Here is a 13,632-nt window from a genome sequence, read left to right on the forward strand (position 1 = left end):
ACAGAGGCAACCAATTCACTGTCACAGAGTGAGTGAGTGAGTGAGTGAGTTGGGTTTAACGCCGCTTTGTACAGTATTCTTTTTATAACACAGAATGTCAGCTTAACGTGGGAGGAAAGCCCGAAGTGATGCAGATCTCACGCGTTTATCACTTCGGTGAAACCCACGAGCACAGGCATGATGCTGAGAAACCTAGAAGCATAATCGTGGCGAACCGGGATTCGAACCCACAATAATAGGTTGCATGCCCAGGGGACGCATCTCTGCACAGCTAATTGCGGCGCCTTAGACGACTGGGCCACCTGTGCCAATTGATGAATTGAACTGTTACTGTTATTATTAATATGTACATAACATCAACATCTTAAAATATGTTCGTAACACAGTGTCTTATATTCTTATTATCTCACCATAAAATGTTCTTTATGTATAACTCTGATAAAATGATATCAATAACGTAATCAGTAAATACTCTTCGTGTAAAAGAACACAGGAACATGAAATTAATTTTCTTGTAAATGATTATAATAAAGGATATTTATACAAGTACACCGATCTCTTCTTAAACGGGATAAATGAAAATAAACTTATACGAAACAATGGAAACATTCAACTGAAGAAGCCTAAATGATATTTGCTTCTAAAAAAAGCACTACCAAGAGTTCCATTCCACAGCATAGTACCTCTGCCACGTGACGATTCGTCACATCTTACACAGTCCATTCAAGATATTGCATATGTTTTTCATCTGTTACATTTTTGAAACGACTACATATCTAGATAAACGTGTCATAGAATGGTTAACCCATTTGCATAGTTATCCCATGTTTACATTGGTTCTACGGCTCCACGTGCTGTCATCGAAGCCCTACGGAGAGCTAGCGATAAGGTCACATTGATGTGTAAATATGTATTGTCATGCAACTCACTGCCGCAGTTGTAGTAGCATATCTATATAATTATTTAAAACAGTTTGTAAAGTGCCCCCAAATAAATGCAGGAGTCCGTTCAATTATGATTTCTGAAAAAGCGCTTTTGTTTACAAACAAGAAAAAAGTCCAGTCACGTGATAAACGAATTAGCCTGTGGCAGTGGTGTTACGCTAAGTCTCCACTGCGCCGGAATGTGCTGAAACAGGCACAGAATATATTTGAAGAATATATCTTCATATGACATAGAATATATCTCCATAACATGCAGACTATATCTCCACAAGATGCAGAATGTATCTCCATAAAATGCAGAACATATCTCCATAACATGCAGAATCGGTCTCCGATAACATGCAGGAAATATCTTCATATGACGCAGAATATATCTCCACAACATGCAGAATTTATCTCCAATAACATGCGGAATGTATCTCCAATAACATGCAGGATATATCTCCACATCCTACAGTAGGCATATCCATATATATGTGTAAAACCATCCTACAGTAGGGATATCCATACCTCTGTGTAAAACCATCCTACAGTAGGCATATCCATATCTATGTGTAAAGCCATCCTACTGTAGGCATATCCATCCCTCTGTGTAAAGCCATCCTATACTAGGGATATCCATATCTCTGTGTAAAACCATCCTACAGTAGGCATATCCATATCTATGTGTAAAGCCATCCTACTGTAGGCATATCCATACCCCTGTGTAAAGCCATCCTATAATAGGGATATCCATATCTCTGTGTAAAGCCATCCTACAGTAGGCATATAATAACTCTGTGTAAAACCATCCTACTGTAGGCATATCCATACCTCTGTGTAAAACCATCCTACAGTAGGCATATCCATACTCCTGTGTAAACCCATCCTACAGTAGGCATATCCACCCCCCTGCGTAAAACCATCTTACAATAGGCATAAGCATACCTCTGAGTAAAACCATCCTACAGTAGGCATATCATCATGATGTGTAAAACCATCCTACAGTAGGCATATCCAGATCTATGTGTAAAACCATCCTACAGTAGGGATATCCATATATCTGTGTAAAACCATCCTACAATAGGCAATTTCATACCCCTTTGTAAAACCATCCTACAGTAGGCATATCCATACCCCTGTCTAAACCATCCGATAGTAGGCATACCCATACCCCTGTGTAAAGCCATCCTACAGTAGGCATACCCATATATCTGTGTAAAACCATCCTACAGTAGGCATATCCAAACCTCTGTGTAAAACCATCCTACAGTAGGTATATCCATATCTATGTGTTAAACTATCCTACAGTAGGCATATCCATACCCCTGTGTAAAACCATCCTACAGTAGGCACTCCATCGCTCTGTGTAAAACCATCCTATAGTAGGCATATCCATATCTTTGTGGAAAACAATCATACAGTAGGCATATCTATACCTCTGTGTAAAACCATCCTACAGTAGGCATATCCATATCTTTGTGGAAAGCCATCCTACAGTAGGCATATCCATACCTCTGAGTAAAACAATGCTACAGTAGGCACGCCATCCCTCTGTGTAAAGCCATCCTACAGTAGGGATATCCATACCTCTGGGTAAAACCATCCTATATTTGACACTCCATATCGATGAGTAAAACCATCATACAGTAGGCATGCTTTGTCTTTATAAAGCCACCATTTAGTCGGCACCTCCATCCATCTGCCAAACCATCATCGTTATGTGTCCATGTGGAACTTCCTACATTTTACATTAATATAGAGCTTATGTCATTTTTTTCATCTTGCCACTCAACTGTAAATGGATATAAATGGTCAGTGAAGAACCTGTCTCGAGCATGTAGCATTGTTCACCCTTATCATAAGATAGTGATAGTAAAACCCATCGTTTCATCAGTAAATACTCTTCGTGTAAAAGAGCACAGGAACATGAAATTAATTTTCTTGTTAATGATTATAATAAAGGATATTTATACAAGTACACCGATCTCTTCTTAAATGGGATAAATGAAAATAAACGTATACGAAACAATGGAAACATTCAACTGAAGAAGCCTAAATGATATTTGCTTCTAAAAAAAGCACTACCAAGAGTTCCATTCCACAGCATAGTACCTCTGCCACGTGACGATTCGTCACATCTTACACAGTCCATTCAAGATATTGCATATGTTTTTCATCTGTTACATTTTTGAAACGACTACATATCTAGATAAACGTGTCATAGAATGGTTAACCCATTTGCATAGTTATCCCACGTTTACATTGGTTCTACGGCTCCACGTGCTGTCATCGAAGCCCTACGGAGAGCTAGCGATAAGGTCACATTGATGTGTAAATATGTATTGTCATGCAACTCACTGCCGCAGTTGTAGTAGCATATCTATATAATTATTTAAAACAGTTTGTAAAGTGCCCCCAAATAAATGCAGGAGTCCGTTCAATTATGATTTCTGAAAAAGCGCTTTTGTTTACAAACAAGAAAAAAGTCCAGTCACGTGATAAACGAATTAGCCTGTGGCAGTGGTGTTACGCTAAGTCTCCACTGCGCCGGAATGTGCTGAAACAGCTGACATGTGCTGAAGAAAAGTATTAGTTTCGTATGACAATTGTTCATATAAACGCAAACGACCAGACTGGTTTTCATGTATTCTTATATTGACTTGAATTTATAGATACATTTTAGGATGAAACGATGGGTTTTACTATCACTATCTTATGATAAGGGTGAACAATGCTACATGCTCGAGACAGGTTCTTCACTGACCACTTATATCCATTTACAGTTGAGTGGCAAGATGAAAAAAATGACATAAGCTCTATATTAATGTAAAATGTAGGAAGTTCCACATGGACACATAACGATGATGGTTTGGAAGATGGATGGAGGTGCCGACTAAATGGTGGCTTTATAAAGACAAAGCATGCCTACTGTATGATGGTTTTACTCATCGATATGGAGTGTCAAATATAGGATATTTTTAACACAGAGGGACGGAGTGACTACTGTAGGATGGCTTTACACAGAGGGATGGAGTGCCTACTGAAGGATGGCTTTACACAGAGGGATGAAGTGCCTACTGTAGGATAGTTTTTACACAGAGGTATGGACATCCTTACTGTAGGATGGTTTTACACAGAGGAATGGAGTGCCTACTGTATGATGGTTTTACACAGAGGTATGGACATCCTTACTGTAGGATGGTTTTACACAGAGGTATGGGTATGCCTACTGTATGATGGTTTTACACAAAGAGATGATATGCCTACAGTAGGATGGTTTTACTCAGAGGTATGGATATACCTACTGTAGGATGGTTTTACACAGAGGTATGGATATGCCTACTGTAAGATGTTTTTTTCTGTAGAGTGCCTACTGTAGGATGGTTTACACAGGGGTATTGGTATTCCTACTGTAGGATGGTTTTACTGTAGATTGCCTACTGTAGGATGGTTTACACAGGGGCATGGATATGCCTACTGTAGGATGGCTTTACACAGAGAGATGGAGTACCTATTGTACGATGGTTTTACACAGAGGGATGTGTGCCTACTGTAGGCGATAATGGAGATACATATAATGCTAGACCGATGACCATAGATACTTAACAACATAATTACCATGCTGGTTACACATTAAAGGGGCGATGATTTTATACATATTGTTTCCATGCAAACAAAAGCAAAACAAAACCTGTCCATATTCATAAGGACATATCTGATAAAAGCAAAGTTGATTGTACGATTCCGTCCATATCATGAACATGTGTTTATGAATCACCATCAAATAGAGATGATACCATAAGGGTTGACAAATAGATGCATATGTCTTTTACAGCAGGGAGCACACATTGGACACTTTCGCTTTCCTCTCCACTTGCTGCTTCAGATGTTGAAGTGTCCATTCGGGATGATTTGCTACATAAGAAACGAGGCGCAGGAATGTTTGCATGATCCATTTACCTCGAGGAAGAGGGAACATGTCAGACCTCAAATGCAGCTCAATGTATTTTGAATTGTCCTTTCTGTTGTATACAAATACATATGTTTCTGCAGCAGGGGCAAATGTCAGATTGCTTTCACCCTCCTTGTCAGTGAAATCCTCCTTCAGTGTTTGATCTTCGTACATAAACTGATTAGTGTGCATATTTTTGGAATTTTCCGCGGAAAGCAAGGCTTTGATGTTTTTATAGAGGAAGAGGCCATTCTTCTTACATTCTCTAAGTCTTTTCTTGTTCTCATTCAGGAACATTTCCACTGTGGTTGATCCCAGATCTGAAGTGTCTGCAATGACAGGGATGTAGTTTGTACATCTACCTACACATCTTACCAGTGAGGGAACATACTGGCGCAAATCTACAGGGATTAGGATTGATGATGAATTCGTATTCCCTATAAACGCTACCATCAGTTGATACACACTAATCATGAAGTCAAATGGTGTTGAATTCCGTGATGTTGTAAATCGGAGCAAACTATCATTAGTTGCATCATCCATTCTTCTCCCAATGAGTATGCTATTGCCATATTCTCCACTGTAGGCATTGGGGCTTATAGAAAGTGTGGTATATGGTATCACATGCAGGGTTGACTTCCAGAATGTCTCGAGGTTTTCGTACAGTGGAGCCAATACACGTTGTATCTCTTTAGCAATATTTCTGTCAGGGCTTGTTTGAACATCTGACAGTAATTGTCCATGCAAAAGAGCATCTCCAAACCTTCGAAATTCTTCTTCCAGTAGCATCACCCCTTTGAAGTCAAATGCAACACGGTGAAAAAGAAGAACAAGCTCTGAAGTATCAGACAGGAAAATAAATTTTAGTGGTCCTGTCTTTTCCAAGTCCAGGAGATCGTGAGCTTTGCTCACTATTTCAGCGGCAGCTTCTCCTGTGACTATTTGTAAGATGTCGGGAGATTTGGATTCTTCTCTTTTGACATCACCATTCAGAAAAGCAAATGTTGTTCTTGCTATATGGTGTCTGGAGAGACACTCGGTAGCTACGTCATCCATCTGGGATTTATCCAAAACATCTGGGAGAGACAGTAGACGTGTATGAATGAATCCAGACTTGTTCAGACTTTGCTGTTCCTCTTCTAGGACATTCCTTTCAATAGAGTCCTGGATATCAGTTTGACTGATAACATTTTCGTGCTCCTCTGTGTATACTTCTGTATCTGTGACATTGAAAAGACTTTCATTAATCATACTTGCTAAGACAGACACCGGTTTTACCAGAATATCACCGGCTGTAATCTCTACACGTGTATCAGCATGAATTTGTCCAGCAACTTCCATGGCATACATTGAGTCTAGTCCTTGTTGAACTAAGGGAACCTCATCTTCAAAAGAAATTTCTTCAAGCAAAGCCTTTTTACACACTAGTGTCCTTAGATAGCTTTGTAAGCGAGTCACCCTGTTCTCCGTTCCTAATGCACTTAATTCTGCCAAATCCAACTGTTGTTCACAAGGACTGTCCTCCGGTTGATTGAAAAAGGATTCCAAATAGTCATGTAGTCGGAGCATTACAATCTTCTCTTTGTCTCGCATTAGTTGCTTAGCCATCCCCTTTCGGTCAACGTTTATTACAAACATCTGCACTTTATTCAGCATCAGTGTTTGCTCTAGGCAGCTGCTTATGTCTTGTTTCTCAATCACAAGCAATCCTTTCTCTCGTAAACGCTCCCGTACATACTTTGTACTATGCTCTAGAATTCCCGTGTCTAGTGGACCCCAGTTGATACTCTGACCATTCAACTCAAACCTTCTCCGCAAATGTGCAAGTCCATCCAAGAAGCCATTTCCCGCACCATAATTAGATTGACCAGCATTTCCAATTCCAGATACTACAGATGAATGCATGACAAAGAAATCCAAGCATAGGTGTGCAGTGAGGAGATGCATATTCCACACCCCAGTTACTTTTGGAGAGACCACTTTGCGAACCTTTTCTTCTGTCATATCTATTAGAGGGCAGTCATCAATGATGGCTGCACCATAGAAAATACCACGTAGTGGATATTCTGAGAATTTGGCTGTAAATGTTGCCAAAGCAGATTCCAAAGCCTTGAAATCTGACACATCTGTTTGGATGAATGTCACCACACAACTGAATTTTTCTCTTAGAAATTGTACTTGCTCTTGTTTCTCAGGATCAGGCGCACTCCTGGAGAGAATAACTATGCACCCAGCTCCCCCTTTTGCAAGGTATGAGACGCACTCCCATCCAAGTCCCGTACGCCCGCCAACAACAATGTAGGAACCACGTCTGTGGAAAGGATTGTTGATTTGTGTTCTCATGACCTTCATGTCCAGTCCATCTTCTTCTGACAAATCTAGGCATGTTGTCTGCACGAGCTCTGCTATGCTGAGAGGTGTGCATTCATCTTGTGGGGAAAATTCCCTTGTGTGGGACACGAAGAGGTCTGGGATTTTCCTGTGATGTTTCTCAATCCAAGCAATGAGTTTAGGCACATTTTCAAGCATTGCAGAAGGCGAAAATATGTCAAATGGACGCACGATGTACACCGTTGGACTGGATTTACCCGAACGGAGGAATTGGAGTGTTCTTTCTTTGTTTATTGTTTCAAATGTGATTACAGTCTCAAGTTGAGACCATTTTGAAACAAGGTTTGTGAGAATGTCAGTAGATATCGCCACAGTTGTGATTAAGGACCGGTGGGAGCAATTTTCGTCTGTAGCCATTTCTTCTGGCGTGATGAGGGCTACAGATTTGGTGCCATTACACTGTAACATGTCAGAAAGAACCTTGGAAAGAGCTTCAGTTGCCGAGGAGAACAGGATTGCTACATGTTTCAGTTTTACCACATGGCTCAAATTCCACAGGCAGTAGAGCTTGATCAATAGGCCAGGCTGGTAACACTGAAACTTAGCAATATTGATGGTGCACCGCTTGGGGAGCCTAACAGTCAGTTTTATAGGTGATGGAAAGAGAGCCGCGATTTGAGGTTGCACAGATCCATTCCTAGATGCAACCCTGCCAACAAACTCAAAACACAAGAACGGGTACATACGAATGTCTCTGAAATGTTGATTATTAGCTGTGATGCTGTGTAAGCATTGTTTATGAAGTACAGCTGAAACAACCGAGATATCCATGGCATCTTTTTCAACATAATGCTGTGTGTCAGTATCTTGGACAAATGATGGTTCAACCATTTTACTGTCAATCGCTGAACACAGAAGGGCATCAGCTGGGTCATGAATACTGCTGGTTCTGTAGTTTGGAGCTTCTTCAGAAATGACTTGCATTGATGATGTGTAAATGCTGTCGTTTTGAAGCCGTATTTCTGGGTATTTTGTTGGAGGAATTGCATGAAGTCTTGCCAGAAAGTGTTTCATATTTTTCATTAATTCCCCTCTTGTACCCACAACAACCTCCACCAGTTGAATGATCAGTGTTTTGTGTTCTCGTATGATGCATCTTACTGTTGCTGTGATTGCATCATTCAGACATGCTGTAGCAGCTGCTGCATCAATTGCAGACCTGGCTTCTGTTGCTTCTGAAATGATTATCAAAGGTGTCTCTGCACGTTTGTTTGTAAGATAGAGAACTATCAAACGTAGTAAAAGGAAGCGCTTAATAAGTTCTTCTTGAATAGTGTATCCATTGTCTGTTGAAACCTCAATTGTCCGAAATAGGAGGCACACTCTTGATACTCCTTCTATAGCTGATTCCAGCTCATTCTTTATCCAATCAGTTGTCAGCACATCCATGCTGAAAACGACCTGAGTGTTATCATTTTCACACACTCTGGTATCTGTGAATACAGCAATTTTTGTGTTCAGGGGTTCTTCTTTGAAAGTCTGGTCCAGTCTTTTCCAGGTTGGTACAATGACGTCATAGGTGTCGGTACCTATTATCTTGATCTTGAACACTCCTACTTCAGCAAGAACTCTTCCATTCTCAGAAAGAAGCTTCATGTGAAATGAGTGGTAACGTTCATTTGAGTGCAATCTTTGGGTGTAGGTGAACATTTCTGTCTCTAAAGCTTGATTCAGGTGTACATCCTTTAACTGAACAGGAAAAAACTGTTTATCTATTTCAGTGGATGTTGCTGCGGCTGCTTGAAGCATTCCATCAAGGATAGCTGGATGAAGAAAGGTGTGATCCATTTCTTTTCTAAGCATCTGAGGGATTTTCATTTTGACTAGTGCTTCCTCGTGCCCAGTACATGCATAGTCAATTGTGGCAAAGTTGTCACCGTAGCTGAATCCAAGATGTGAAAGGTTTTGATATATATCTTCCCTGCTGATATTTTCTGAGCATCTTTTCAAAATACGCGCAATGTCAACCCTCTCGTCTGTGGGTTGCTCTTTTCTGTGATCTATCTTTCCTTGTGCGTGAACAATATCATTTCCTCTCACTTGGAAGTGTGTACAGCTGTCACTCGGTGTAACGTCTACAGACATATTAGCTGGGAAACCCTTCTTCAAAATAAATGGATTTTGAAACACAACTGATACTGTTGATGCGTAGGGATTCGAAAGCTTCAGCAAACTAGTGATTCCAAATCCAGTCTCTGCATAGGTTGCTCCTGGAATAATGATAACATCCTTGATTTTATGCTCATAGATGGAACCAAAGGATGATGGATCTATGTGCATCTTCAGTCTGTTGTCTCTGGCCACTTGTGTCATGAAAAGATGATGCATGGCGACAGATGCTCCTTGAGAACTATCCTCTGTTTCATTGGGGAATGCCATGACATGTTTGTGTTCGAAAGCGTGTGTTGGTTCAGGGGTTGTAAATCTGCTCATTTCACAAAGTTCAGACCAACATATGTTGCAATTCCACGCATACAGTTCACCCAGGGATTTCAAAAGGTTTTCATATTTCGAATTTGGTGTCATTGATGGCACTGTGTCTGCAGTCTGAGAAGAGCCTTGTAAGATATCTTCAATGTGTGCTTTCAGAACTGGGCGTGGTCCAATCTCTATGAAGACATTGTGGGCATTTTCTTTCATGGCAGCCATTATACCATCCCCGAATTTGACTGGTTCTCTGACATTCTTTGCCCAGTATGTTGCTGCTCGTATATCCTCCTCTGTGTAGTTTGAATCAACGGTTGAAATGAATGGAACTGTAGGATGTTGCGTTTCCAGATTTTGTAAAACAGCATCAATTTCCTCCTTGTAAGGATCCATGTGATGGCTATGAAAGGCAGTTGTCACTTGCAGGTCTATAAGTTTCATGTCTCCGTCGATTTCTGATAGCTCAACTTTAAGCTGATCAACTGCAGACGCATCACCACTTACTGTGCATGCTTTGGGGCTGTAGTAGAGACCAACAGAGATTTTGCCATCATACTTCTCACAGTGATTTTCCACTTCTTTGGTGTCCATATTCTTCACAAGAAGCATTTTGCCACCGGCAGCCCTGGACAGGATCTTTGTCCTCTTGTAGATGACCCTCACTGCTTCATCCAGGGACAGGATTCCAGCAACGTGTGCTGCAGCTACCTCCCCCACTGACTGACCTACAACAGCTGCAGGCTTCACCCCCCACGATTCCCAGAGGTGAGCCAGTGACACCTGACAGGCAAAGATGGCAATTGGACCAAGGACTGGATCTGAGACATCATCTTCTTTCAGTCTTTGAGTGAGAGACCACCCAACAAAGCGTTTCAAAGACACGCCAATAGATTCCATGGTTCCCCGGAACCCTTTGTTTTGTTCCATCAGATCTAGACACATCCCCTTCCAGGCGGTGCCCATACCACAAAAGACGAAGACCGGTCGCAACTGTCCCTTCTTTGGTTCCGCTCTGCTCTCTGTCTTTATGAAGTCTGTTAGTTGAACTACAAGACTCGACATGTCACTTACAACAAACAGCTTTCTACATTTGAAATGTTCTCGTCTCACACATGATGTGTATGACAAGGCATGAATGTCATAGTCATGATTTTCAATGGAAAGAAACTGTCCAATGCTCTTTGTCAGAGTCTGGTGGTTAGAACCAGAAAAGCATATAACTATAGGTTTAGTACACGGATATGTGCTGTTAATTTGTCTGTTTGAAATGCTTTTAACTAAGGCATGACTATTAGCACCCCCAAACCCAAACGAATTTAGACATGCTACCTTCTGACCAGGTAACCATGGGACTGTTTTTGTTGGTACATCAAACTGAAACTTGTCAAAGTCAATCTCTTCATTGGGCATGTCGAAGTGCAGGGATGGCACGATGGTGCTGTGTTTCATCATCAGCAGGACCTTGATGAGTCCAGCCACTCCGGCTGCTGCCTCTAGATGGCCGATGTTGGTCTTCACAGAACCAATATATCGTCTCTTTGATTGTTGTTGTTGCAGAAAGAAATGCCCAAAAGCTTTGACTTCAACTGGATCACCGATTTTTGTGCCTGTTCCTTTTCAAGAAAAGAGAAAAAGTAAGTATGATGGTTTTATGGATAAATGAGGAATACTGTCATAAAATGCGAAGTGATAAACTCAAAAATGAAATAATTTACCATGTGCCTCTATGTAGTCAATGGAAGCTGAGTCGATGCCATGTTTGGTATATACATCTTGTATCAATTGTGCCTGTTGCTCGCCAGATGGTGCTGTGAGAGGTCTGGCTACATGCCCATCTTGATTCAAACCAGTTACTAACGTTCCCCAAATGTTGTCACCATCTTCCAACGCCTGAAACATAACCACATCAATGAATTAAACTATTTTCCAATTCTGATATTCTAAATAAATATGGAAATGAAATAAATGTATGTTTGTGTGGCATTTACAAGTCGGGAATTCGACATGTAACTGATGATTAGTGAGAATGGACATCGCTACGTTTCGGTGTAGATTCTAATATAATATCATCATCCATATTTTCCGCTATCTGTTAAGACGTTACAAACACACGCAAAGGCAGGTAGACAGACTGATAGACAGACACACTTTACCTACCTCACCTTGTATATTGCATGTTAATTATTACAATTAATTATGTCGACACATTCTGTCATGTGTCACATTTCTTATTGGTATAACAAAACCACATGACTGGGACAAAGTAAATGTTCTTCTCAATGGTTCACCTGCTTAACCGGCTTGATAATGACTATGCCGCATCCTTCCCCTCTTGTGTAGCCATCTGCATTGGCCGAGAATGCATGACATTGTCCTGTTGGGGATAACATCTGAGCTTTGCTGAGAGGTACAAACACTCCTCCAGACAGAAGTAGATTTACTCCTCCACATATCGCCATGGAGCAATCACCTGTGAAAGACAAGCTGTGAATTGGGTTATGAAGGTCGAGGAGTGTACACGGACGTCCACCTCGTTATTAAGACTAATTTGACAATGAGATATATCTTGAGACCGCCGTCAAACCCAATATGACTATTTGATAGCACGTCAAACGTTATGACGTTACGCTCTCGGTAGTGGAGAATCAGATGGATTTTTACACGTCAACAGGCCAGTCTGGAAAACTACAAATGTTCCATGGCTTTTCATACAGACGATGTTTAGACAAGTGTAAACTCTATCTTTCACCTTCTTTCATAGCTAGCCCAGCTTGATGTATGGCCACGAGGGATGACGAACATGCTGTGTCTATGGTCATGGATGGTCCTCTGAGATCGAAGGCATAGGACACCCTGTTGGATACAATGCTGCTGCCTGTGCCAGTCACGGTGAAGTTGTCAACAAGATGTGGGTGTTTGTTGGCCAGCTGGGTGAAGTCATTGTTCATGCAGCCGAGGAAGACACCCACTTTCTGTCCCGCTATTTGTTGTCTGGTGATGCCAGCGTCCTCCAGCGCCATGTACGTGCACTCCAACACCTGGCGCTGCTGGGGGTCCATCTGGGCAGCTTCATGCTCATTCATCCCAAACATTTTGAAATCAAAATGAGCATAACTGCAAAGAGAATAATACATATCTTTCCTAGTATTGTTTTAAATAATGCATTTCAAAGAGTTATATTTGATTTATCTCATGGGAATGAATAGAAATACAGTTGAATGTCTTCATGCTAACAATATGCTTGCTTATAAACATATTTATCAAAGTTAAACATGCTTCCACTGTCTCGTTTCATACTGATCAGTGAGTAAATAGAAACATACTTCTTAATGAAACCTGCTCTAGGGGCATATGACTTGCCGGGGGTGCGTGGGTCTTTGTCATAGTATGCATCGTTATTCCATCGTTCATCAGTGATTTCAACGACATGGTTTTCGCCATTCACAAGGACCTGCCAGAATTCTCTGAGGCAGGAGGCACCAGGGAAACGACAACCAATGCCAATGATGGCAATTTCATCACCAGTGGTTTCCAGGTTGGTGTCTCTACTGCCTTTCCTCGACATCTCCCTTGTGAAGAATGGCTGGATTCAGTCCCGAACACTTTGCTAAAAAACATAAACACAAAGAAAAATTGTACAGATCAGTTATGACAACTGCAAATACTTTGTTCTAAACTGGTAGAGGGTGTCCAAGGAATCAGCTGCTACTAAGGAATTGACCATTTTATATTCGAGGGGTGGGAAGGTGCGGCTGAGAGTTTGTCTCGTGATTAGATAATGTTTTAGCTGCAGCTACAAAACCAGATATTTGTTATATTTAAAGCTATGAACCTTAATTTCTTTTTTTTCCCCACCCTCATGCCCAGAAACACTATCTGCTTAACCATATATTTAACCCCTTCGTCACGCTCCTTGTCCCCTGTAACAGGAACCAG

General features: G+C 41.1%; 1 protein-coding gene across 1 annotated transcript; it reads right to left on the reverse strand.

The window, feature by feature from the left end:
- Window positions 1–4,755: 4,755 nt before the first annotated feature.
- LOC139475238 (mycocerosic acid synthase-like) lies at window positions 4,756–13,261 on the reverse strand. Its single transcript, XM_071258480.1, has 5 exons — window positions 13,020–13,261; window positions 12,446–12,810; window positions 11,985–12,166; window positions 11,412–11,586; window positions 4,756–11,309 (listed from the first exon to the last, which is right to left on the reverse strand). The coding sequence occupies exons 1-5, from the start codon at window positions 13,259–13,261 to the stop codon at window positions 4,756–4,758; spliced, it is 7,518 nt and encodes a 2,505-aa protein (XP_071114581.1).
- Window positions 13,262–13,632: the final 371 nt, after the last annotated feature.

This window comes from Haliotis cracherodii, unplaced genomic scaffold (assembly GCF_022045235.1).
Source record: "Haliotis cracherodii isolate W230 unplaced genomic scaffold, xgHalCrac1.p SCAF_3, whole genome shotgun sequence".
NCBI classification, from domain to species: Eukaryota; Metazoa; Mollusca; class Gastropoda; order Lepetellida; family Haliotidae; genus Haliotis; species Haliotis cracherodii.